At 46.4% G+C, this 26,333-nt stretch overlaps 1 protein-coding gene across 2 annotated transcripts in view; it reads right to left on the bottom strand.

Moving 5' to 3' along the window:
* Positions 1-26,333, bottom strand: part of DMRT1 (doublesex and mab-3 related transcription factor 1) — a 230,960-nt gene that overhangs the window by 188,356 nt on the left and 16,271 nt on the right. For both annotated transcript variants that reach the window (XR_008328214.1, XM_053371182.1), the window contains exons 3-4: positions 19,890-20,173; positions 10,572-10,734 (exon numbers count right to left, since the gene is read on the bottom strand). Coding sequence is in view for 1 of the 2 variants with exons in the window: in XM_053371182.1 (XP_053227157.1) it covers positions 10,572-10,734; positions 19,890-20,173 (447 nt within the window). In the remaining variant the exon portion in view is untranslated. The remainder of the gene's footprint in view (positions 1-10,571; positions 10,735-19,889; positions 20,174-26,333) is intronic.

The following is a 26,333-nucleotide window of genomic DNA, read 5'->3' as shown; positions in this document are numbered from 1 at the left end:
CTGCTCTACACCTTCCCCACCCCCCTCTGCTCTCTCACCTGCCTGGCAGGTGGCGGTCGGAGCAGCAAGGTTGCTCCTTGCTTCCACCTGTCACAGTCCCACCAGGTACAGAAAGAGCCAGCGAGGAGGCATCTCAACAGAGCCACCCAATGGACCTTCTCAGCACCATGGAAGGGTACACCATGGAGAGAGCTCAGCGAGGGCAGCGGCAAGAATGAGGCCCCCTGCACCCACAGGGAGAAGAGTGAGCCCACAAGCTCCTAGGTGTGTATAAGAGAGGGGGGCAATTGTGGGTCTCTCCCCTAGGGCTCGCCCTGCTCCATCTGCCGCCCTCCAAATTCTTTTCCACCTCCCAGCCTCTTGTCTTCTTTGGCTATCTCCCTGGAACCTGACTTGGGAACGCAAGAGTCCAGCAACAACTCCCCACCCCCGCCGCAGGGTCTCCGGAAAAAATGCCACCCACTGCTGACACCTTGGTCTTCTTTCTCAGGCTCGTTTTAAAAACCACTCCTTCGTAGTCTGGGAAAAGAGCCCTCCAGGAATTCACAATGCAAAGCCAACCCCACATTTAGAAATTGTGAACCAAGTCTACTTCCCTATAAACTCACGTCCTTGCTGATGGTGGCAGGCCATACTTGGTTAAATAATGAGGGGGAGTTTGGGACAGAGTCCAAAATCTACCTTAGCTTTCCTGACTTCTATACTTTATGTGGAAGGAAGAGAGAGAGAGGGAGAGAGTGCAAATCATGGAATGTGACTTGCCAATTTGATTTTAACCACCTGTTCAATAGGAAACTGAAAGACTATTAAAAAAGGCAAGTCATTCAAACACAACAGAAAGCTTTTGTTTGGGTGGGAACAATGGAGCTAAAAAACACACACTTGCGTTTGAAGTAAAATGACTGAATCCCAAGATTTGCTGCACTGGAAAAAACCATTTCTTTATAGATGAGATTGTACCAGCAGAGACTCGCCAGGCATGAAGTTATGTTAGGTTATGCACTGGGGGGGCCAGCTGCAGTTGTGCTTTTCAGGTGATATATAATTACACACATAATGAAAAGCCAATAAGCACACAATACACAACATATACTGTAGCACCAAAGAAAATACATGCACATATACAGATACATAGAAGAGATACATGCGCACCACCCCCTAGGCGCATGCCTGCTTACAGATACATCTGAGCAAGGACAACGGTGTACGGGCCCTCTGGCATCTATGTACATATGGAAACTAAAGCACATTATATATTACCTAAATATATATAAAGCTAACTTTTTAGTCTTGGGAAAACAAAAGCTATCCTCATATAACAGCCAAATTCCTACATAACTCAATTTCGACATCTCATCTGGTGTGAACTGCACTCATTCCTAGTGTAAACCCCGCCGTGCTGTGCAATGATATACTGTAATGTCACCTCGCAATCTGGATTTACTATAAAGGGCTTCTGACGAGTTTCAGAGCAGTAAACATTGCAGCGAGGTGTATTTCACACTGAGCTGGTTTTTATGAAGAACACTTCACCGCCCAGCCACGGCACCCAGATGATGAATGGTGAAAGATGCATGACAAGCTTCATCATTGTTTGTAAATCTTAACTGTTCCTGCTCACTAACTCTGCAGGCAATTTTCAAAGACAGCGGCCGACAGAAGGACAGCACAGCTTTCCTGAAGGTTATTCAACTTGTTCTTGGCCTAAGCTCTGCCTCCCAGGAGCTAAGCACTGGAAAATAAACTTGCTGGTTACCAGAACCCCGGGCATTAAGCAGGGTGCTAAGGAGAGCAAACTTAAGAAATGCCATCTCTAAGGTACCTTTGCAACAGACACTTCCATTGTCTTTTTGCTGCTTTTTTACTCAGCTAGTCTACAGGCACAACAGAGTTCAAAATGTGCTTAGAGCAACTAAGGCCGGGCTAAGTGATTTTGTGCATCAGTCTTAAAACTGTCTGCACAAATTGCACAGCTGCCTCAAACTACTTGAATTGCCACACTGGGCATTAGTTACCCTTAGGCAACAACCCCTTTAATCTTCTATCGAGCATAGAAGACATAACAGCAATTCAGCTTTGATGTCTTGAGTCAACAGCACTTCCATCCAGACCTGCAAGAAATCCAAGGGCTTTTTAGACCTTCCTCTTTTGTGTATCCCTTTGGGTTAACAGAGATGCTGAACTGAGTTAACAGCAAAGGGAGGGAATTGCATGCTGAGAAAAGCAGGAACATGACTGGGATCTCAGGTATGAAGCAGAACTGTCTGCAAGCACCCAGGTAAAGGTAAAGGGACCCCTGACCATTAGGTCCAGTCGTGACCGACTCTGGGGTTGTGGCGCTCATCTCGCTTTATTGACCGAGGGAGCCGGCGTACAGCTTCTGGGTCATGTGGCCAGCAGGACTAGGCCGCTTCTGGCAAACCAGAGCAGCGCACGGAAACGCCGTTTACCTTCCCGCCAGAGCGATACCTATTTATCTACTTGCACTTTGACGTGCTTTCGAACTGCTAGGTTGGCAGGAGCAGGGACCGAGCAACGGGAGCTCACCCCGTTGCAGGGATTCAAACTGCCAACCTTCTGATTGGCAAGTCCTAGGCTCTGTGGTTTAACCCACAGCACCACCCGCTTCCCCTTGCAAGCAGCCAGAGACCCACATAAATGAGCTTGATTCCCAGGCCATGAAGGGTTGCTGATTCTAAGTAACAAAATAATGCCATCAAACCCATATGAAAATTGTTGTGTGATCTGCAGCTCTACTTTGCTTTTCCATATCAAACCTGGGATGCCAGGGAACCACAGCTGAACATTGGTAATGGACTGGATGTGATTTAACGAACTGAAACTAAGTTGTGGCAAGTCTAAAGCTGCTCTTGGTCAATAAGCCTTTTGATCCAATAATCAGATTTCAGCTTGATTTGGATGGGATTGCCCACCTCTTGAAAAATCACTTTTTTCCAGGATGACGCGCGAACCATTCATGAGAACTCTTTGGGTTCAGTCAGTCAACCAGCTACAAATCCACCTAACACTGTTCAACCCACATTTGACCAGCTTCCACACGAGAATATCATGGGGGACTTTGTCAAAAGCCTTACCGAAATCAAGATACACTATGTCCACAGCATTCCCCTGATCCACCAAGTTTGCAATTCCATCATAAAAAGAAATGAGATTGGTCTGGCAGGACTTATTTTGAGAAACCTATGTTGGGTTTTAGTACTCACAGTATCCTTTGCCAAGGGCTCATAGACCAACCGTTGATTTCTGTTCCAGGACCTTCCCTGGTATTGATGTCAAGCTCACCGGTCGGTAGTTACCTGGGTTATCTTTTCCCCTGTTTCTGAAGATGTGGACAACACTTGCCTGCCTCCAGTCTGCAGGGACCCCAACAAGTCATAAGTTTAATCTAAGATTCATGTATTGATGGTCACTGTGTTTTCAATATGAACTGACTGTGGTCTCGTTAGTATTATTTTGATCACCTCTTTCTTTTTTAATTGCAATGCATCTCTCCCCCCCTTTCCTTCTTAAATCTGCAAAATTTATTTTTTAAACTCCTCTTTTAATTTATTCATTATCAAGGTTTATATCCTTTCCTTCATCCAAATGTCAGAGGGCAGGTAACGTACCAATTTCACTGGCCGCTGGCCTGATTCTGGGTGCACTTCAAACTGATCATCTTGTCTCCTTTGCCACTCCTGCCCCTTTCCACGCAAACTTACAGCAGCATTAGTGACGGGAGAGTCTTGTAAGAAGCACATTTACTCATAATGAAATCATGGTAAACGACATGGCTCTTGATGTCCTAATGAGGACATCAGATGCACTAGGAACCATGTTTCCCTAAATTAAGTTCCCTAAGTTTTCTTTTTCTTTTCTTCCTTTTACTGGGTTTTATAAACAAGAATAATGTTATACAAACAAGTATACCAAGTTTTCTCATGTCATTTGTATATCACAAAAATAGCATAAAAAATGTGGGAAAAGATCTACAACATATGTTACTTTAATGGTGGTCAATGTATAGGTTCTTGGTTCATGAATTGGTTTAAACAGTTATAAAGGAAGGAAGTTTGGTTAGGTTCCCTAAATTAAGGGTCATCCCCAGAAGCAGATTTTAGCATGTAATGGCAGTCTCAATGCAAGACTTTCCATCGCCACTGATGGCACGTGTATTTGGGAGAGGGGTAAGAACTGGCCGAGCCAACGAGAAATTGACCTGAGGGGGGCGGCTACTGCCTTACACAAAGAGGTACCGTATTTTTCGCTCTATAAGACGCACAAGATGTACCTAGTTTTTGGAGGAGGAAAACAAGAAAAAATATATTCTGAATCTCAGAAGCCAGAACAGCAAGAGGGATCGCTGTGCAGTGAAAGCAGCAATCCCTCTTGCTGTTATGGCTTCTGGGATAGCTGCGCAGCCTGCATTCGCTCCATAAGACGCACACACATTTCCCCTTAATTTTTAGGAGGGAAAAAGTGAGTCTTATAGAGCCAAAAATATGGTATTTTCAGGATTTAAGCCTTTAAGATTATTTTCCAAACCATTTGTTTCTGAAGTCTTTATTTGCCTCCCCTGTCTCTAAAAAGATGCTGTGGGTGGAAAGACCATTGGCATGGCTATGGGACCACCAGATTCCCCACTCGGGACTGAGCCACCATCGTTCTGTAATTAGAAAGCATTGTTTCCTTGGAAGCTGCAAGATATAATAATAGCACAGTACAGAACCTTGCGTGAAAAAATAAAGTCAGAAGCGTCTCACAAACTTCCCGCTATTCACAAAAGAAAAGTATAAATCAGAGGGCGGCTTATATCTCCTCCCTATCAGCGCAAACACACACAGAGAGAGCATAAACAGGCAGTTAACTCAGCAGAACAACATTAATGAAACGGTAGGTCTAACGGTGCTAATATATGAACTGGCGAAGCCGCCATAAAACGAAAGTTACACCTCAGGATTCGGAGGCAAGTAACAGACTTTGTGAATTATGAAGAAAACGCCGTACACTTTGGTTATTAGCTGTGGTTTAAAGGACATTCCTCCCTCTCGTCTCCCTCTGTCAGATAAGAAATCTTGCTGCCTAATAATCACAGTGGCTGCAACACTTGAGGAATAGCTGGGGCTCAGATGCAGTTTTGCTGGAACACCAACAGCTTTTTCAGTTTGTGGGTCAGTATTTCTGCCCCATGCTGTTCCGACAAACACATCTAAGGGGGCAGGGCAAATGTATTACTATAGGGAGAGATCAAGAGAAGCAAAAATAAAAATAAAATAAAGGGTGCGCTCGGGGCCACTGAGAGATATTTCCTATTGTCCCTCCCAAGTCAGGAACAAGGTTTGGGAAATGGGACGGGTTTGGCCATCAGCAAAAGAAAAACAAAAGTGACGGATGAAGTCCTATTCAGGAATTTCCCCCCACATAGATGAAGGAATAGCAGAGGTGGTCTTTGCTGCCCTGAGTGCAACTTAACTCTTATTTCCGCAGGGACGTCATTAATCATGGTGATGTTCATATCAATGCACCCAAGGATCAGGTTGAATTCTGCACCCGCTGGAGTCAAGTTAGCTAGGCAAGTTGACTTTTTAGGAGAGAACGTGCCGTGAGTCAGACGTCTCACCAAAGGAGCGTCTCCACCCCCATCGTTCAGTCTGGACACTGAGGTCCAGCGCCGAGGGTCTTCTGGCGGTTCCCTCCCTACGAGAAGTGAGGTTGCCGGGAATCAGGCAGAGGGCCTTCTTGGTGGTGGTGCCTGCCCTGTGGAACGCCCTCCCATCAGATGTCAAGGAAATAAACAACTATCTGACTTTTAGAAGATGGTGTTGACCTTTAAAGCCCTAAATGCCCTCAGCCCAGTATACCTGAAGGAGCATTTCCACCCCCATCATTCAGCCCGGACACTGAGGTCCAGGTTCGAGGGCCTTCTGGTGGTTCCCTCACTGCGAGAAGTGAAGTTACCAGGAACCAGGCAGAAGGCCTTCTTGGTGGTGGCACCCACCTCCCGTCAGATGTCAAGGAGCTTCACAATATTCCAAAATACCTGAAGGAGCGTTTCCACCCCCATCGTTCAGCCTGGCCACTGAGGTCCAGCTCTGAGGGCCTTCTGGCGGTTCCCTCCCTGCGAGAAGTGAGGTTACAGGTTACCAGGCAGAGGGCCTTCTTGGTAGTGGCCCTGTGGAACGCCTTCCCATCAGACGTCAAGGAAATAAATTCAGGGCTGTCCCTGAATAAGTTTGGCCCAACTCATAGCCGTGGACATGCCTTAGACTTGGTGTTCACCTCTATGGATGTTGGTGATCTGACACTAACTAAAAGCGAAACAAAAGAAGTGCCATGGTCAGATCACTTCCTGGTGCAACTGGACTTCTCCGCAACCCTTCCCCTCTGCAGGGAGGTGGGACTGATTCGGATGGTCCGCCCCCGCCACTTAATGGATCCAATTGGCTTCCAGAGAGTGGTAGGGGATGCTTTATCCCAAGCTGATGGCCTTTCAGCTGATTCCCTGGTGGCACGCTGGAATGCGGAGTTAACCAGGGCTATTGACTGTCTGGCTCCGAAGCGCCCTCTCCGATTGCATGGAGCCCGGACAGCCCCGTGGTTTTCCCCGGAGCTGAGGGTGATGAAACAATCGTTGAGACGGCTAGAGCGCCGGTGGCGGAAAACTCATTCTGAATCAGACCGGACACGGGTTAGAGCTCAACGTCGAGCCTACCAAGTGGCAATGGCGACGGCGAAGAGGGCCTTCTTCGCCGCCTCCATTGCATCTGCAGAAAACAGCAGCAGGAGACTTTTTCAAGTGGTTCGCAATCTATCGGAACCACCTGTACCACCCGGGCCTGGTAGGGACCCCAAGATCTCCTGCAATGCTTTTGCAAAGTTTTTTGCAGATAAAATCGCTCAGATTCAGAAGGAGGTAGACTCCACCGTGGGAGCAGGGCCAGGGCGGGAGAGTGCTAGAGTTCTGTCTGGTCCTGTTACATGGGATCAATTCCAATCTGTTACCTCCGAGGATGTGGACAGGCTGCTTGGACAAGTGAAACCGACCACCTGTCTCCTTGATCCTTGCCCATCCTGGCTGATAAAAGCAAGCCGGGAAGGGCTGGGCGATGGGCTCTGCGGGGTGGTGAATGCTTCCCTCTGTGAGGGAGCCTTCCCAGACCCGCTGAAAGAGGCGGTCATTAAACCGCTTCTTAAAAATACATCTTTAGACCCGGCCAATTTGGCCAACTATCGCCCAGTCTCAAATCTGCCATTCTTGGGCAAGGTGATTGAGCGGGTGGTTGCTGAACAACTCCAAGCACGCCTGGAGGAAACGGACCATTTGGATCCCTTCCAATCAGGATTCAGGCCTCACCATGGGACTGAAACTGCCTTGGTCGCGCTGGTTGATGATCTCCGGCGGGCTAGGGACAAAGGTGAGAGCTGTTTCCTAGTTCTGCTGGATCTCTCAGCGGCCTTTGACACCATCGACCATAACATCCTTCTGGACCGTCTAGAGGGGCTGGGAGCTGGGGGCACTGTCATACAGTGGTTCCGCTCCTTCCTCCTGGGCCGTGTCCAGAAAGTGGTGGTGGGGGATGAGTGTTCAGACCCCTGGGCTCTCACTTGTGGGGTGCCTCAGGGTTCTGTCCTCTCCCCCATGCTTTTTAATATCTATATGAAGCCGCTGGGAGAGATCATCAGGGGGTTTGGACTGGGTGTTCATCAGTATGCAGATGACACCCAGCTCTACCTCTCCTTTAAAGCAGAACCAGTGAAGGCGGTGAAGGTCCTGTGTGAGTGCCTGGACGCGGTTGGAGGATGGATGGCGGCTAACAGATTGAGGTTGAATCCTGACAAGACAGAAGTACTGTTTTTGGGGGACAGGGAGCGGGTTGGTGTGGGGGATTCCCTGGTCTTGAATGGGGTAACTGTGCCCCTGAAGGACCAGGTGCGCAGCCTGGGAGTCATTTTGGACTCACAGCTGTCCATGGAGGCGCAGGTTAACTCTGTGTCCAGGGCAGCTGTCTACCAGCTCCACCTGGTACGCAGGCTAAGACCCTACCTGCCCGCGAACTGTCTCGCCAGAGTGGTGCATGCTCTAGTTATCTCACGCTTGGACTACTGCAACGCGCTCTACGTGGGGCTACCTTTGAAGGTGACCCGGAAACTGCAATTAATCCAGAATGCGGCAGCTAGACTGGTGACTGGGAGTGGCCGCCGGGACCACATAACACCGGTTCTGAGAGATCTGCATTGGCTCCCAGTACGTTTCCGAGCACGATTCAAAGTGTTGGTGCTGACCTTTAAAGCCCTAAACGGCCTCGGTCCTGTATACCTGAAGGAGCGTCTCCACCCCCATCGTTCAGCCCGGACACTGAGATCCAGCGCCGAGGGCATTCTGGCGGTTCCCTCATTGCGAGAAGTGAGGCTACAGGGAACCAGACAGAGGGCCTTCTCGGTAGTGGCGCCCGCCCTGTGGAACGCCCTCCCATCAGATGTCAAAGAGATAAATAATTACCTGACATTCAGAAGACATCTTAAGGCAGCCCTGTTCAGGGAAGTTTTTAATATGTAACGCTGTACTGTTTTTAACACTGATTGGGAGCCGCCCAGAGTGGCTGGGGAAACTCAGCCAGATGGGCGGGGTATAAATAATAAATTATTATTATTATTATTATTATTATTATAAACAACTATCTGACTTTTAGAAGACATCTGAAGGCAGCCCTGTTTAGGGAAGTTTTTTATGTTTGATGTATTTATCGTGTTTTTAAAATTCTTTTGGGAGTCGCCCTGAGTGACTGGGGAAACCCATCCAGATGGGCAGGGTATAAGTAACAAATTATTATTATCATATTATTATTATTATGAGAGCTACAGATCTGGGGCAGAGCAATTTGCTTCATATGCACCAAGTCCCCATTTTGATCCCCAACTGCTTCAGCTGGTGCCAGGAATGTCCCTGGAAGGTCGCTGCCAGTTTGAGTAGGTGACACTATGCTGCATGGACCAATGGTCTGACTCAGAATAAAGCAGCTCCCTATGTCCTATAGCCCTGTCTCAACAGTGGGGAGCGTTTTTTACTTGGGGGGTTGCCCTCCCTTCTGGCCCACATTTCTGTGGTGGGCAGAGACAGAGGCTCGTTTCTGCACATGCAAAAATACTCTCATCCTCTTTGCGGACAAGCAAAAGGCGATGTTACAGTTTGAGGGCAGGGAGAGAGAGGCGGTGCATATTTTGAATGCTTTCATTTCGGTGAATGGTTTCTATGGGGTTCCACAGTCCCCGCTCTTCCACCTGAACGGGAAAGCCACTTCCGCCCTGCAAAGGAGGTGGTGTTACAGGCTTCATGCCCCCTCCGAGCAACTGGCGGCCGGGGATCTCCCTCTTTTGCCGCCTCCAGCTGCTCCACTTTTCCCACCCTCCCACCCTTTAAGGTTTTCGTCCTTGACCTTGCTATGGACCTCGTTTGGTCGCCGTTGAGGGGCCTGCTAGGAATTTTTCCACTTGGCAAATTGGCACCAGCCACTTGGTTTTTGCCAACCTCGTAGCAAATCATCACAACTTTCTTGGTATTGGCGGTTAGGCATTGGTATTATTCTGTAGATGGAAGAGGGGAGGAAGCGCCATCACCTGCCCCACATATCGAAGGGTAGTCCAATAAAGGATTCCGGGGGGCCTGGCCCTGTCCGAAGCCTATGGAGGTGAGGGCCTAAGGCACACCCCCAAGCGGTGACCCCGGGGGAGTTCCTAGTTGATGTGCATCAGCAGGACTCCCCCTACTGGTGGTTAACCCTTCCCGGACTTCTAGTGGATGGGCTGAAGCTGGATATAGTCGGTTAGGACCAATGCCTAAGCCAATACCACTCATCACCTGTAACCAATAAAGTTGTGGCCTTATTTAGCCCATTAACCTTAATAATTGTGTCATGTGTCTTTATTTCCACTGGGTGGGGGCAGGAACTTGCCACGCAACACATTGTGTTGTGTTGTTTTAGGGAGCAGAGCGCACACGGACAGCACCAAAGAGATTTGTCTGGCTCCAGACTGAAAAGGCGCAACGTTTGTTTGAAATGATCCATGGGTTGGCAAAGAGGAAGGGCTATTAGGAGAACCATCAAAAAAGTGCGCCACGTCTTTTAATTCACACCCTTCATAATTGTACCTGAGCTTCTCATGCCAGCAGGTCCCCCAGCTATGGAAAAACACTCCGTCAGAGCTTGGAAAACACCGCTGGAGCTCAGTAAATTACATCTCCCGGCTTGTCCACCGCTGATTGATGAGTGAACTTAGGGAACAATATCAGTATGTGGAATATCGTTTGAACGAGTGGTCAATAATGATTGAAAACAGGGCATTTTCTGCAGTTTACTAAGGCGCGTGGCACACTTCTCCCCCGCCTAGAATCCAGGCCGCATTTGGGGAGGCATAAATGTACTTTTAAAAGCCCCCACCCACTTCTTGTTTAAAAAATACCCGATTAGAAGAGGAATTTAACAGGTTAGTAGGAAGGGGAAATACCTGAGGTATTTCCTAAGGGATGCCCTTGTTTTTGGACCACAATTAGATCTGCTGGATTATCTGCTTACCATTTGCTTTCGTTTCAGAGAAAGAGGGGCTCTCCTCAAAGGTGAAAATCTGGGGGACACAGGCAGGAGCCCCAACGCTCTGCCCTAAGTAGGAGCTGGAAGGATAGTAAGAATGCATTCTGTACTGGGAACTCACACCATGGCGGTTTTCTGGGCTTTTCACCTGGTTAGAGAAAAACAAGAAGAAAATAACGTCTGTTAAGCCAATCAGAAACAGGAGAACAAAAATGGAGTTACTTTTAATGCCCCCCAACATAATCTTTTGGTCACCAGGTGGAACACTGTATTTTTCTTGCACTCAATTTGTAATTGAAACTGTCAGTCTGAGAACCCCTTGTGCCTGGAAAACTCAATTTGCTCCCTGCAAAAAGTCATTGCCAGGGTTGGTGTTCTAATTTTCTGAAAGGGTTTTCAAGCTAGAAAGAGATGCTGTTTTTCCCAGAGCTTGGAAAGGAACTAGTGCAAGTTCAAGACGTCCCAAAAGGGAACTAATTCCAGTTCACAGTCGTCCCTCTATGGAATGAACCAGTTCGATTCACCTTCGGTTCACAGTTCAATTGAAGCTCATCCAAACCAGGCATAGGCAAACTTGGCCCTCCAGATGTTTTGGGACTACAACTCCCATCATCCCTGAACACTGGTCCTGTTAGCTAGGGATGATGGGAGTTGTAGTCCCAAAAAACATATGGAGGGCCGAGTTTGCCTATGCCTAATCCAAATGATCCTTGATAATTTATTTCCAACATTCATAATTGTTACAAGCTGCTTTATGAAACATACTTAAGAAGACTAAGAAAAGATCAAAACATAAACACAGAAGAATGTGAATTGTTTTACTTTATTTCCCCCAACCGTTACGATCTTTAGGATTAGAGGCCCAAAGATTCTGAAGCTTAAGAAACACATGGAGAGATGAACCAGAAATTGTTTTAACTTCCACCCCAAAACGAACTAAATTCATGTTCCATTCACTTAGCATTTACGGGAACTACTTTGAACTGGAAAGTTTTTTTTAACTAATTCAGAAAACTTGGTTAAAAAGGAAGCAGTTGATTCCAAGCACTGATTACGTTTCCCTGTCTACTGTGGTCAAATGACAGCATTATTACAGCTCAAAGGTTTTGCAAGCTTTGGTAGTAGTGATTCTGAAATGTGCAATGCTTGCTTGACCAAAAGTACTTGTGGGGCAAAAGAAAAGGGGCTATGTACATCAAGATATTCTGTTCAGGCCACAGGGCAAGAAAGCAGGTTGGTTGTCACAGCACCACAAAGAGATTCTGGTTGTGGGAATGTTCAGGGTGGTAGGAGAGGATATATTGCTTATTAATATCCTTCCTAAATTGCGCTAGCAAGTTCCTTTACTTAGCAGTGTTTACATTCCCCCTTTTACATGCACAGCAGACAGCTGGTTGCAGGCTCGTGTGAGCATCTGACTATTACACAATTCAGTCTGTCTCAGATTGAATTGTACGTTCCTGGTAAGTTCCCTTGAATCCCTCTTAAAAAGAATAAAGACGCCACAAACTTGTTCAAAGTCAATACAAGAAGTTTACTAACATCAGTTCACGGTTGGATCCCTGAAGGCAGACTTAGTTACAAATATGTACATGTGGATCAACCCCATATGGGGGAATGATCCCAGTGCTTCTGCTAGCTGAGAGCTAGCAGAGCAGTCCTAGCTAGAAGCTGGTCAAACGAAGAAGGAAGTCAAAAAGAGGGAGGTGTGCTGCGTGACTCGTCCTTTTGTTACCTGGACAGGTAAGGTCATGCCCACCTTCTATCACATGCAAAAGGAAGGATGCTCCAGCCAGGAGGAACAGGAAGTAATAATAATAATAATAATAATAATAATAATAATAATAATAATAATTTATTATTTGTACCCCGCCCATCTGGCTGGGTTTCCCCAGCCACTCTGGGCGGCTTCCACAAATACACTAATATTTCATACATTAAAAACTTCCCTGAACAGGGCTGCCTTCAGATGTCTTCTGAATGTCAGGTAGTTGTTTATCTCTTTGACATCTGATGGGAGGGCGTTCCACAGGGAGGGCGCCACTACTGAGAAGGCCCTCTGCCTGGTTCCCTGTAGCTTTGCTTCTCACAATGAGGGAACCACCAGAAGGCCCTCGGCACTGGACCTCAGTGTCTGGGCAGAACGATGGGGGTGGAGACGCTCCTTCAGGTATACTGGACCGAGGCCGTTTTGGGCTTTAAAGGTCAACACCAACACTTTGAATTGTGCCCAGAAACATACTGGGAGCCAATGTAGGTCTTTCAAGACTGGTGTTATGTGGTCTCGGCAGCCGCCCCCAGTCACCAGTCTAGCTGCCGCATTCTGGATTAGTTGTAGCTTCCGGGTCACCTTCAAAGGTAGCCCCACGTAGAGCGCATTGCAGTAGTCTTCCATGTATGTACACAGCCTGTCCTCTGTTGCAATGCTTCCACATTACACAATAACTCTCTGCACAGGTTGGTTTTTCAAGCCTGCTCTCCATGCCATAATCTCTCTTTACTTTCCCCCACCATCCATCCCCTAAAAATAATCACTGGACAAGGACAATATAATTTTAGCATCTATTAAATGGCCCCCACTAGCCGCTGGTGCTGAAAGGAGGTCTGGTTTGTTTTCCTTCTCCAGAGGATGTGGGCAATGACCTGTTTCCTTTCAAGCCTTCTTGTTTTCCTCTCATCTCACCCATTCCTTAAAAAAAAACCCACCTAAAATCCCAGGACCCAATGAATTATTACAACTATTATTATTAGTACGTGGTCGCTGGCTAGCAAGAGACATGTTTTATAATCTTATTATCCGCACCAAGTCTGTGAACCACGGTACGACCGACAGACGGAGGCTAGGCTCTGCAAACAATATGTGCTGGATTAACCACTGGAGAAAATCTAGAAAGCTTTAGGCTTTGTTTTATTAAACTGTTTAGAATATATACCACAGTAAATCTGAGCCACAAGGTTTCCTTTTTATAGAGCTTAGCTACCCTGTTTTATAGTAACAGTAAAGAACAGGGGAGACATAAAAATGCTTGACCTTAGCTCTGCATTACAAAGGGGACCAGGAAGATCATTTGCCCAATGAAGATGATGGGAGTCGCGTCTTTTAGCTCCAAAACACACTGGACATCCTTGCCCTCGTGTGCCACGGTGTGTGTGTGTGTGTGTGTCAAAAAATACACCATTGATTCTGGTGGCGAGGGAAGAGGGTAAAAAGATCTGAGCAGGGAATGAGTAACTGTGACTCTTTTCACAATGAGAAACTGTGCGCTGATGCAAATCTTCCCAATGCCCCTTGTTATAGACTTCTTCTAGGTTCATGTTCCACAGCCAGGATGTCCCTGAGACCAATGGAAAGCTGGACTTGTTGCGTGCCCTCAGGGGCATTATAACATAGGTGTGCCTTAGTCTTGCCGCATGTTCTTTGCCTCTCAAAGGAAATGCATCTGTTGTTCATGACTCCCTGGTCCTGAATGGGGTAACTGAAGGACCAAGTGCAAAGCCTGGGAGTCATTTTGGACTCACAGCTGTCCATGGAGGCGCAGGTCAATTCTGTGTCCAGGGCAGCTGTCTACCAGCTCCATCTGGTACGCAGGCTGAGACCCTCCCTGCCCGCAGACTGTCTCGCCAGAGTGGTGCATGATCTGGTTATCTCCCGCTTGGACTACTGCCATGTGCTCTATGTGGGGCTGAATTGAAGGTAACCCAGAAACTACAACTAATCCAGAATGCTGCAGCTAGACTAGGGACTGGGAGTGGCTGCAGAGACCATATAACACCGGTCCTGAAAGACCTGCATTGGCTCCCAGTATGTTTCCAAGCACAACACCAAGCATATAACACCGGTCTTGAAAGACCTACATTGGCTCCCAGTACGTTTCCAAGCACAATTCAAAGTGTTGGTGTTGACCTTTAAAGCCCTAAATGGCCTCAGTCCAGTATACTTGAAAGAGCGTCTCCACCCCCATCGTTCAGCCCGGACACTGAGGTCCAGCTCTGAGAACCTTCTGGCGGTTCCCTCCCTGCGAGAAGTGAGGTTATAGGGAACCAGGGCAGAGGGCCTTCTCGGTTGTGGCACCCGCCCTGTGGAATGCCCTCCCATCAGATGTCAAGGAAATAAACAACTACCTGACTTTTAGAGGACATCTGAAGGCAGCCCTGTTTAGGGAAGTTTTTAATGTTTGATATCTTATCTTTTTTATTAATATTATTAATATTCTGTTGGGAGCCACCCAGAGTTGCTGGGGAAACCCAGCCAGATGGGCAGGGTATACATAATATAGTATTATTATTATTATTATTATTATTATTATTATTATTATTATTATTAGTGCATGCGTCTAATTCTGGGAGTGGAGAGAATTGCTAGTTCCTGTGCACATTCTCTCATAGTAGGGCAGGCTGTAAGGCTGGCATCTCCTTTGCTGCATCTGGAAAAATCCCAATTCTTCATTAACTGAGTCCGCAGGAATATCACAGTCAGACGCAGTCGATGCGTGGCAGCTTTCCAACACCCCAAATCAGTGCCCTTTCTCATAGTTTAACTTGGGGTAGCTAACACCCAGCCTGCAGGCCTGATAGCCCCCTCTCCACAAATATTGCTCCCCCACACCCCGCAAGACTTCACTGATTTTATCAAAACTAGAAAATTACAGAGACACAGTATGGAGGTGGACAGAGACGTTTCAACCTGTACACCTAGTCCAGGACCCCAATGAGATATGCAAAGAGTCCCCTTTCCCAGTCATTGGATTGACAAGGTTGCAGGTTCTATTCCTGCGTCGAAGCGGGTTGGACTAGATGATCGCTGGGGGCCCCTTCCAACTCTACAATTCTAAAATTCCATGATGTGTGTGCTTGGACAAGGATATGGAGCAGCCACCACCGGCATCCAGCCCCTGAAAGGCTGGCCAAGGGTAAATGCAGCCGCCAAGCAAAAGAAATAAAATAAAATAAAATAAATTAGGCACCCCAGAGTCAGTGAAACCGTGGGTCACTTAGAGCTTCAAAAGTTGGAATTTCCTGTGTTAAATTATGCTAAATTATTACTGCTAAGAACTGTGTGGAGCCACCAAATTTTAATCCTGAGACCTACCGGCGGACCTTTCCACCGTGAGGGGGAAAATAAATAAATGGTGACCTCCCCACCGTCTCCCTTGAATTCCAGGGTGGAAAACGCAAGCGCCATCTATATCTGTCCCCCCGTGATAGACAAACTTAATTAACCTTTGCTATTCTGTTCCAACCTACTGTTTAAGACAAAAGCGCTGACCCACAAACAATATGTTACCATCAGAATCTCAACTGCCGTGACATCAAGAGATATGGCCCTATCAGCACTATTGGAAAATAAACAGCCTAGATTAGCTTCCCCAAGAAATATGGATTATATTCATGTCACACTTGAGCTGTCAGAAACATTAGGTTACTTTTAGCATAAATCTGTATTGTGAAGGCTATAGCTTATAAATACAATGTAGGATTACGCTCCTGGCATGGCAAACCCAGAGCATTTTTAGATTCGCGACAGAATCCTGCAATAGCTGAATTTCTTATATAGCTCAGTTTCTTAAATTTGGACAGGCCTTTTTTCCCCAGACTGGTCAAGGGTGGTTAAAAAGCAAAATCTGTTTCGCATTCAAATGGCAAATTAGCCTTCAAGCACTCTCTGTTGTCCCCTTTATTCACACACAAGCACGCTTCATAAAAAAAAAACAACTAGGTGCAAGCCCTTTCAGGACATGGGCCAGGTTCGTATTTTGGAGGGAACCATGGTTAACGGCTAACCCTGGGTGAGGAGATCCTTCCAACTTCACTCCCCCCCCCCCGGAAAGAGCAGCAGCAGCAGCAGCAAGCCACGATCCGTGGCTTTGCACCGTGTCCAAACCAGGGTTCGCAAGTTTGTTGTTGTGTCATTTAGTTGTCTCCGCCTCTTCGTGACCCCATGGACCAGAGCACGCCAGGCACTTCTGTCTTCCACTGCCTCCTGCAGTTTGGTCAAACTTATGTTTGTAGCTTCGAGAACACTGTCCAACCATCTCGGCCTCTACCGTCCCCTTCTCCTTGTGCCCTCCATCTTTCCCAACATCAGGATCTTTTCCAGGGAGTCTTCTCTTCTCATGAGGTGGCCAAAGTCTTGGAGCTTCAGCTTCAGGATCTGTCCTTCCAGTGAGCACTCAGGGCTGATTTCCTTCAGAATGGATCGGTTTGATCTTATTGCAGTCCATTGGACTCTCAAGAGTCTCCTCCAGCACCAGAATTCAAAAGCATCAATTCTTTGGCAATCAGCCTTCTTTATGGTCCACCTGTTGACCGCGATCGGTTGAACGTGTCTGCCTTAACAGCAACTCTAACCTCTGGAAATAAGTCACCGTCTAAAGGTAAAGGGACCCCTGACCATTAGGTCTAGTCGTGGACGACTTGGGTTGCGGTGCTCATCTCGCTTTACTGGCCAAGGGAGCCGGCGTACAGTTTCCCAGTCATGTGGCCAGCATGACTAAGCCGCTTCTGGTGAACCACAGCAGCGCACGGAAACGCCGTTTACCTTCCCGCTGGAGCGGTACCTGTTTATCTACTTGCACTGGCGTGCTTTCAAACTGCTAGGTTGGCAGGAGCTGGGACCGAGCAACGGGAGCTCACCCCGTTGCGGGCATTCAAACCGCCGACCTTCTGATCGGCAAGCCCTAGGCCCTGTGGTTTAATCTACAGCGCCACCCGCGTCCCATAAGTCACCGTCTAGATTTCCACAAATCTGGTAAAGAGGTCTCCAGAGGAGCCCAAAGAAATGGAGATGCCCCCTTTGGTCATGCGAATATCCCTTTCCACCCATTGCAGCCCTCATTGTGGACAGAGGATGGAGACATTTTTGGAGACTCCTGTTGGAGGACTCTAAGGAGGGGAGAAGTGGCGAGGCAACTGCTTTCAGAGACCACACTCCAAAGCGCTTAAAAGGATGCCGGTGGTGTTTTTTTAAAAATCCTTCACACACAAGTTGTTTAGGTCAACAAGCTCAACACCTCTTGTAATTAACAATGTAATATATCTCTCGGTACAGCCAATTAATTTTTCATTTTCGCTTTCCGTGGCAGTTGTTTTGCATCTTCTCCCTAATCACTGCCGCAGGAAGGAAATTGAAAGAGAGCTATCCAAAAGGGAACATGATGATTTATATTTGGTGTGTTTTTTATCATGTTACATTTAAAACATAAAGCTTCAGAGTCTTAATTCATAGCCAGCTAGTAATTCAAGGTTTAATGTCAGAACCTTTCGGACTCCCTTTTCTTTCCCCGCTGTCCTTGGCTAGAAGAGAAACTTATTAAAGCTTCTACAATAATAAAGGTCATCTGCAGGGGAGACCGAACAGTTGAACCTCAAGGATAAAACTTTCAGCAGAAGGATCCAGAATTCCTAATTGGGTAAGCTTTTTAAAGCTTATTTAAAGGATTCCTGACTGCAGAACTGGGTGAAGATCCACATCACACATATGGTCCCCCCCCCCAATTTAAGGATTCTGGTAACTGCAGTTTGTTTGGGGTGCTGGGAAATGTAGCTCTGTGCTTTAAATATGTGTTGAATGTGTTTTAAAGGTGCGTGTTTTCTCTAAGGCTGCATTCCTGTGCACAGAGGTTATCCCACAATGCCTATTTTTGACAGCAGCTGAATGGGCAGAAAGCATTGGAAAGAGATGTTATTTCTAAGCCTACCACTTGGTTTTTGGAAACTGGGCAACTAACCCAGGGGTCAGCAAGCTTTTTCAGCAGGGGGCCAGTCCACTGTCCCTCAGACTTTGTGGGGGGCCGGACTATATTTTTTTTGGGGGGGAAATGAATGAATTCCTATGCCCCACAAATAACCCAGAGATGCTTTTTAAATAAAAGCACACATTCTACTCATGTAAAAACATGCTGATTCCTGGACCGTCCGCGGGCCAGATTGAGAAGGCGATTGGGCCAGATCCGGCCCCCGGGCCTTAGGTTGCCTACCCCTGTAACCACAGGAAAAGTTAGTAGACCATAAGCCAAGAAGAAAGAAAAAAAAACTTTCCCTACACACAGGGTGACTGCTCATTGCCTTTGGTGAAATGCGTTTGACAACAGCTACCAAGCTCAATAAATATAATATCACGGCTGACTTAATACTTTGACATAATGTGACTCCTTAAAAAACAACAAATTATCTCCTATCTCCCTGTCTCTCTGCTACTTACTTATTTATAGGTTTAAGTTAGATGCACATTATCTATTTTATATTGTAACAAATATGGTAGATATTTATAGGCCACTTTGTAGTAATTGTTTACGTGTGAATCCTCTTCCCTGAGCATATGGGGCAGGTTGCGTTTTCTTTAGATGACACCTTGAACAAATCTTCGTTTATTTGTAAACTAAAAAAACAACAACAAATAGCAAATGGAACCTGAGATACAAAGTCACCATGGATGCATATGAGAGAGATCTGAAATCATATAAACCGAGGGTTACCAACCCAGCACCCATGGATGCCATGATACCCATGTAGACCTTTAGCAACACCCCTGGGTGGAAGGCTCTATATTCTGGGCTTTCATTTTTCTAAAAATGTACGCCTCTTGCCCTCCTAGAAGGAAAGTTATGAAGCAAAATGTGCAGACACCCTTCTGAGCAGCTGAAATGAGAGGTGCCAGCCTGGCTGCTCTCTGCCAGTGTTTTTAGCCAATCTGAAACCAGAGCCATCATTTGACAGGGGAGTTATTTGGAATCCTAAAGAGCTGTTGTTTCCGACCCCTTTTAACATACTTTTCCTGCTTCTGACTTATTTTTTAGCAACTCCTAGAACTGCCTGCTGGACCATAAAGAAGGCTGATCGCCGAAGAATGGATGCTTCTGAATTGTGGTGCTGGAGGAGACTCTTGAGAGTCCCATGGACTGCAAGAAGATCCAACCTCTCCATTCTGAAGGAAATCAGCCCTGAGTGCTCACTGGAAGGACAGATCCTGAAGCTGAGGCTCCAGCACTTTGGCCACCTCATGAGAAGAGAAGACTCCCTGGAGAAGACCCTGATGTTGGGAAAGATGGAGGGCACAAGGAGAAGGGGACGACAGAGGACGAGATGGTTGGACAGTGTTCTCAAAGCTACCAGCATGAGTTTGACCAAACTGCGGGAGGCAGTGGAAGACAAGAGTGCCTGGCGTGCTCTGGTCCATGGGGTCACGAAGAGTCGGACACGACTAAATGACTAAACAACAACAACAACAGAACTGCCTGCAATTTCCATTTTCTTCCCCTATCAGCCAGGGTGCATCTTTCTCTAAGTAAGCAATCCATACCATACCTGCCACTGGTTTCCTGACTGGCTTGACATATAGGTCGCTGGGAGGCTCCGGAGGCTGTTTTTAACAGGGGACCCCACCAGTGGGCCCCCCATATCCCCAGGGGTGGCTTCGCTGGCCACAGCCATCTGGTACTGGGAGTAGTTGTAGAGGTTGTTGTAGTAAGGATACAGGGAGGGCTGGTAGAAGGTGCTGTAGTAAGTGGAGTCCACGACCAAGTCGGAGGCGCTCTCCAGGTGACCTCTGCTGGCCAGGGAAGGAAGGTCCGGGATCAGCATCCGGCCCTCTGCAAAGAACAGGGCAGGGAGGAAAAGAGAGCCGTTAGGAAACAGCAGGAGCAGCTGGCAAAAAACCACTTCTGATCTCTGAAACATATTTCAAATTTGCAGAGAGAAAGGCTTGGCAGGAGCAGATGGGAGGGAAAGGCGACTCAAAAGACAGGGCAGAACCAGAGGGATGCGATGAAACAGACCTGCTCCGTGCCCCTTCAGATGTCAAAGGAGGGAAGGAGGGAGGGAGGGAGGGAGGGAGGGAGGGAGGGAGGGAGGAAAGAAAGAAAGAAAGAAAGAAAGAAAGAGGAGGAGGGAAGGAGGGAAGGAAGGAAGGAAGGAAGGAAAGAAAGAAAGAAAGAAAGAAAGAAAGAAAGAAAGAAAGAAAGAAGAGTGGGGGAAGGAAGGAAAGGAAGGAAAGGTAGGAAAGGAAAGGGAAGGGAAGGGAAGGGAAGGAAGGAAAGAAAGAAGTGAGGGAAGGAAGGAAAGAAGAGTGAGTGAGTGAGTGAAGGGAGGGAGGGAGGGAGGAAGGGAGGGAAGGAAGAAGGAAGGAAAGAAAGAAAGAAGAGTGAGTGAAGGGAAGGAGGGGGGGAGAGAGAGAGAGAGAGAGAGAGAGAGAGAGAGAGAGAGAGAGAGAGAAAGAAAGAAAGAAAGAAAGAAAGAAAGAAAGAAAGAAAGGTGAGTGAAGGAAGGAAGGAAGGAAGGAAAGAGGAGGGAGGGAAGGAAGGCAGGAAGGTCTTCCCACACATTAGAAACATGGTCACTGGCAATCATTCTGCACTCCTCAGTATTATTTATTATTGTTCCGGTCTTATCCTGCCTCCACCGCAAAGAGCTCAAGGTGGCGCACTTATGCGACATCTGATGCCCTTTTGAAATGTGTTGTGGGGCTGGTTATTGGGTTGTTTCTGTTTTTAGTTTGATTCAGTATTTTGTGTTTTTATATTGTGATTTTGTCTTGTGAACCACCCTGAGACCTGCAGTTATAAGGCGTTTAATAATAATAATAATAATAATAATAATAATAATAATAATGGCCTGGTTTTATCCTCAAAACACCCCTGGGAGGCAGGCCAGGCTGAGACACGGTGTCTGGCTCCTTGTCACTCAATGAGCATCATTGGTGAAAAACCCTGCTGCCATGTAATGGAAAATACTGCTGCCCCCTCTTTTCAAAATTGTGTATCATTCTTCTACCCTAATGGTTCTCAGTAAGAAAGTTAGCTTTTTTATATATAGATGGGTTAAATCTGTTGATTTCAGCTGGATTTCCAAAGACTGGCACCATCTGATCCAAACAAGGAAATGCACTATGGGAAAACAACAAGGCTCACACATCAATCCTAGAAATCAGCACTTTGGGTGGACAGTTCACTTCCTTTGGGTTTATATGTTCAGGCACAGAAAACTAACACCAATTAGTTAAAGAATCATGGAACACATAAAAACAGCAAGCGGCCTTAATATTAGTTCTGATTCTAGTTTACAAATACCAGTTTACAAAAGTTTACAAAAACCTACCTAGGGCAAATACACCTTGAGGGGCTTCATGCAAGTCAGGGTGGATTTGATTTAAATCAAATCGATTTAAATCACGATTTAAATCACTAGTCACTAAGACTTGACTTAAATCATTTTTTTTACAGAAAGACTCATTCTTGCTGGTATAATCTTAACATTTACAACCAGATGAAGGTTTCATTTTTTGAATAATCAAATTTCAGAGTAGTTTTTACAGTTACAGTGGTGCCCCGCAAGACGAATGCCTCGCAAGACGGAAAACCCGCTAGACGAAAGGGTTTTCCGTTTGTGATGCGCTTCGCAAGACGAATTTCCCTATGGGCTTGCTTCGCAAGACGAAAATGTCTTGCGAGTCTCGCCATTTCCCCCCCGCTTCCCCCCCTTTTTCTAAGCCGCTAAGCTGCTAATAGCCTTTTAGCAGCTAAGCCGCTAAGCCTTTAATAGCCGCTAAGCCGCTAAACCGCTAATAGCGCTAATCCGCTTAGCCGCTAATGGGGTTGCTTCGCAAGACGAAAAAACTGCTAGACGAAGAGAATCGCGGAACAGATTCTTTTCGTCTTGCGAGGCACCACTGTATATCAAAAAGTACTGATTTGGTTATACTATTAGAAGTAAGTATGAAATTATGGTGAGGTTTAATAAGTTAACTGTTTATATCCGGACAACTTTTCTGCAGTACTTTATTGGAAGGAGAAAAACAATAATTTATTTAATAACAATTTAAACAATTTATTTAACTAAAACATTAACATTATAGCATATGTATCCATGCCTGTTAACTGATGTGGTTAAACTATACACAAACAAACACACAAAAACTTAGGCTGAGTTTTAGCACACATGAAAAACTTTTTTTAAAAAGCATTCTTTCCTGATGAATAGCCTTTGGACTATAATGAAGCTTAAATAGAAAACTATCTTTAGAAAGATTTTTCCTCCGCAAGTATTTTATTTTAAAAATCCGATTTAAATTTAAAAAAAACCCCATTCGAATTTTTAAAATGCCATAAAAATAATAATCCCATAAAAAATAATAAATCCCCCAAAAAATAAAAATTGATTTTGCTGCACCGATGCAGCTGGGGAAATCTTGCAGGGAGCAAGACAAAGCTCTCTCCAAAACAAACTGTTCAGACCTCCCGTAGCCCACTGGGAAGGGAGAGAAAGGCGAGGAAAGGAAGTGGTCCCACCAAGTGCCAGAATACGACCCCTGACAGATTACCTCCAGTATTTGAAATTTGCCAGGCCCCTTTTTGCACCAGGCCATCAGCCGCTGGCGACCTAGTGAAGATGCCCGGGTACCAGGATGGGGCCTGATGTCTCCACTATCTGGAAGTGCATGGCTGGGCATTCTTGGGTCTTGCGATTTGTGCTATTTTATCTGCACAACCAGAATGAATTTCAGGAACCAAAAAAGTCCTATGGAAAAATACGACTTTTGGTCGTATTGGTCCCAAAAATGGCAACTAGGCATTCCTTTTTTGGCGACTGTAACCCCGGTTTAAGGAGCCATTTGGTGCCTAGCTTATATATCCTGAGTTTCTAACACTGCCTTCAAGAGAAGAAAGGTTTCCCAATCCAGTTATAAATGAATTATATGAACACGTTCAGTAAGGTGTTGGGATTATATGCCATTTTCTGTTTTTTTAATATCGCACATCCAGTGTCGCTGGTTGTTGTTGCTTTGCAATTCTGTGTTGGGTTTGATCTCTTTTTGCATACGTTCAGGCATGGCGTCATCAAACTCTAATATAATTTGATGAAAGCCCTTTGAGAAAACATGAAGGAGAGAGGAACTTCTTTTTGCTTCTTCTTTAGAGGCAAACTGCAGCTCCATATTAGTAATGCATTAACTCCTAAAATGTCAATACTGCAATGTATTAAATATTTCAACAAAAATGCCACAGTTGAAATTAAAGGCCTTCTGCAATCAATAAACAAATCACTCCAGGCAACTTGTGGCTAATTCGCTTGTCATAAATCAAGATACTATATGCAGCGTGAGGACAGCATAGTATTTCAAGGCTAGCGCAGGGCTTGAAAAGTGCATAGCAAGGCAACATAAATTATGAGCAATCTAAATCTTCTTCCTTTCCACAAAAAAAGCTGGAGAACTCTCTGTTTGGGAAAGAAATAGACAATAGAGGGATAAATACAGAAATGCATAAATTGCAACACAACAAACACGGATTAAAAACTGTTGCTTCACAAAATAGTCAGGTTAAATACCGTATTTTTCGCACCATAGGACGCACCGGACAATAGGGCGCACCTTGTTTTAGAGGGGGGAAAACAAGAAAAAAAAATCTCCCCCTCTCTGCGCAGCGCCCCTTCAGCGAAGCGGCAGGAGGCATTGCGTAGAGAGGGGGAGAATTTTCCCCTTTTGTTTTCCCCCTCTAAAACTATTTGCCGTTTAAGGTGCGTTCAGTCGCCTTCAGGTGGCTACCTTGGAAGCCTGGAGAGGGGTCGGTGCAGCGGAGAGGCTCCTGCCACAGCCGCGCGTCACCTCTCCAGCCGGGAGAGGGTAAGCGGGGCTTCTTTAGCCCCGCGCGCTCTCTCCCGGTTGGAGAGGTGACGCGTGGCTATAGAGGCTCCTGCCACAGCCGCGCGTCACCTCTCCAGCTGAGAGAGGGTCGCGGAGGGCTTCTTTAGCCCCGCGCGCTCTCTCCCGGTTGGAGAAGTGACGAGCGGCTATAGAGTCTCCTGCCACAGCTGCCCGTCACCTCTCCAGCTGGGAGAGGGTCGCGGGGGGCTTCTTTAGCCCCGCAAGCGCTCTCCCGGTTGGAGAGGTGACGCGCGGCTGTAGAGGCTCCTGCCATAGCCGCGCGTCACCTCTCCAGCCGGGAGAGGGTCGCGGAGCTATGGCTTCTTCGCTCCATAGGACGCACACGCATTTCCCCTTAATTTTTGAAGGGGGAAAAGTGCGTCCTATAGAGCGAAAAATACGGTACATGTGCTAGAGATTCCAGGCCCTGAGCTCTCAAGAGAAGCCATTTTGGAGGGCCAGTGAACTCAGACAGGGCCTTTCCTGTGGTGGTGCCTTGCCAGTGGAACTCCCTCCCACCAGGCTGCCGATACATGAAGACTCATCTCTTCACCCAGGGAGTTGGGGACATTAATCGGCATTGCCGATTCAAAATGGTGTCTGTTTCCTGTCGTTGGCTTCGTATGGTTTTTAGCGTGTTATTCAACGTGTTTCAACATGGTTTCAACGTGTTATTGAGCTTTATACTTTTTTATACAGTGGTACCTTGGGTTAAGTACTTAATTCGTTCCGGAGGTCTGTACTTAACCTGAAACTGTTCTTAAACTGAAGCACCACTTTAGCTAATGGGGCCTCCTGCTGCTGTTGCTGCCGCTGGAGCCCAATTTCTGTTCTCATCCTGAAGCAAAGTTCTTACCCTGAAGCACTATTTCTGGGTTAGCGGAGTCTGTAACCTGAAGCGTATGTAACCTGAAGCGTATGTAACCTGAGGTACCACTGTAGTTTTAATAATGATCCCAGGCAGCATAGAAATATACTGAATGGCTAACACATCTGAAAACAAACCAGTTCCCAGATGTCACAGGTGTGGAGAAAACCGTAAAAGAGATTAAAGCTTCTGAGATCAGACAGAAGCTTTAAGTTTCATTTATTTATTTAATATATTTATATGTAGCTTTAAAATTCAGGGGTTCTGGGCGATGAAATTTGCACAGGAAGACAAGAGAGATCTTCGGTCAGGCACAGGCAAACTCGGCCCTCCAGATTTTTTTGAGACTACAATTCCTATCATCCCTGACCACTGGTCCTGTTAGCTAAGGATGATGGGAGTTGTAGTCCCAAAACATCTGGAGGGCCGAGTTTGCCTATGCCTGTCTTTGGTGTTGTTGATTTTATCAATAAAGTAAAAAAATAATAAAGATTTCAGCTGTCGGGGGAAGAATCTGTTTTTAACACTGTGACTCAGTTCTCCCTGTTTTAACATCCTGAGGCAGAACATTTGATACCTTCCCCACTGCATTCCTACATGTGAAAATCAGCTGTCTCTTTCATTCCAGATCAATGCCTCATTATTGATCCTCCATGTTCTACAAAAGCCTTTCGGCCATACGGCATATTAACTTATGGCAGTGAGCAATAATTCGTTTCAGGGGAGAGTGTGTATTCCTAGAGAAAGTCTAGCTGTGGGGTCAGCTATAAAATAAGTAAACCAATGGAGAAGCTTCCAGCAACTGGCATTCAGAACCACCCTGCCTCTCACTCAGCAGGTGGATTACAAATCAACCCCAGAACAGGAATTTGAGGGAATGAAAGGGAGGTGTTTGCAATTAGCGCCAAAGAACCAAAACGAACTAAAAACACGTAGCTCAATAATGTGAGGAAACAGTTAACTTGCGGGCTCTTATGAGCATCGTCTGGAGTCAAAATAGTTGTGGCCAGGGCAACAAAGGAGATGCTGGAGACCTTAATAATCCCTAAATAGGTTATCAAGTTCTGAGGGCGATGGTGTTTTTTCTCTATATCCCACATGGATCGCTGCTGTGTGTGCTATGGTCAACAAACACCACTATTGCCTCATTGTTGTTTAGTCGTTTACTTGTGTCCGCCTCTTCGTGACCCCCTGGACCAGAGCACGCCAGGCACTTCTGTCTTCCACTGCCTCCTGCAGTTTG

This window comes from Podarcis raffonei, chromosome 17 (assembly GCF_027172205.1).
Source record: "Podarcis raffonei isolate rPodRaf1 chromosome 17, rPodRaf1.pri, whole genome shotgun sequence".
NCBI classification, from domain to species: domain Eukaryota; kingdom Metazoa; phylum Chordata; class Lepidosauria; order Squamata; family Lacertidae; genus Podarcis; species Podarcis raffonei.
Note: the sequence above shows the minus strand (reverse complement) of the source record. Positions and strands in the feature narration are given on the sequence as shown.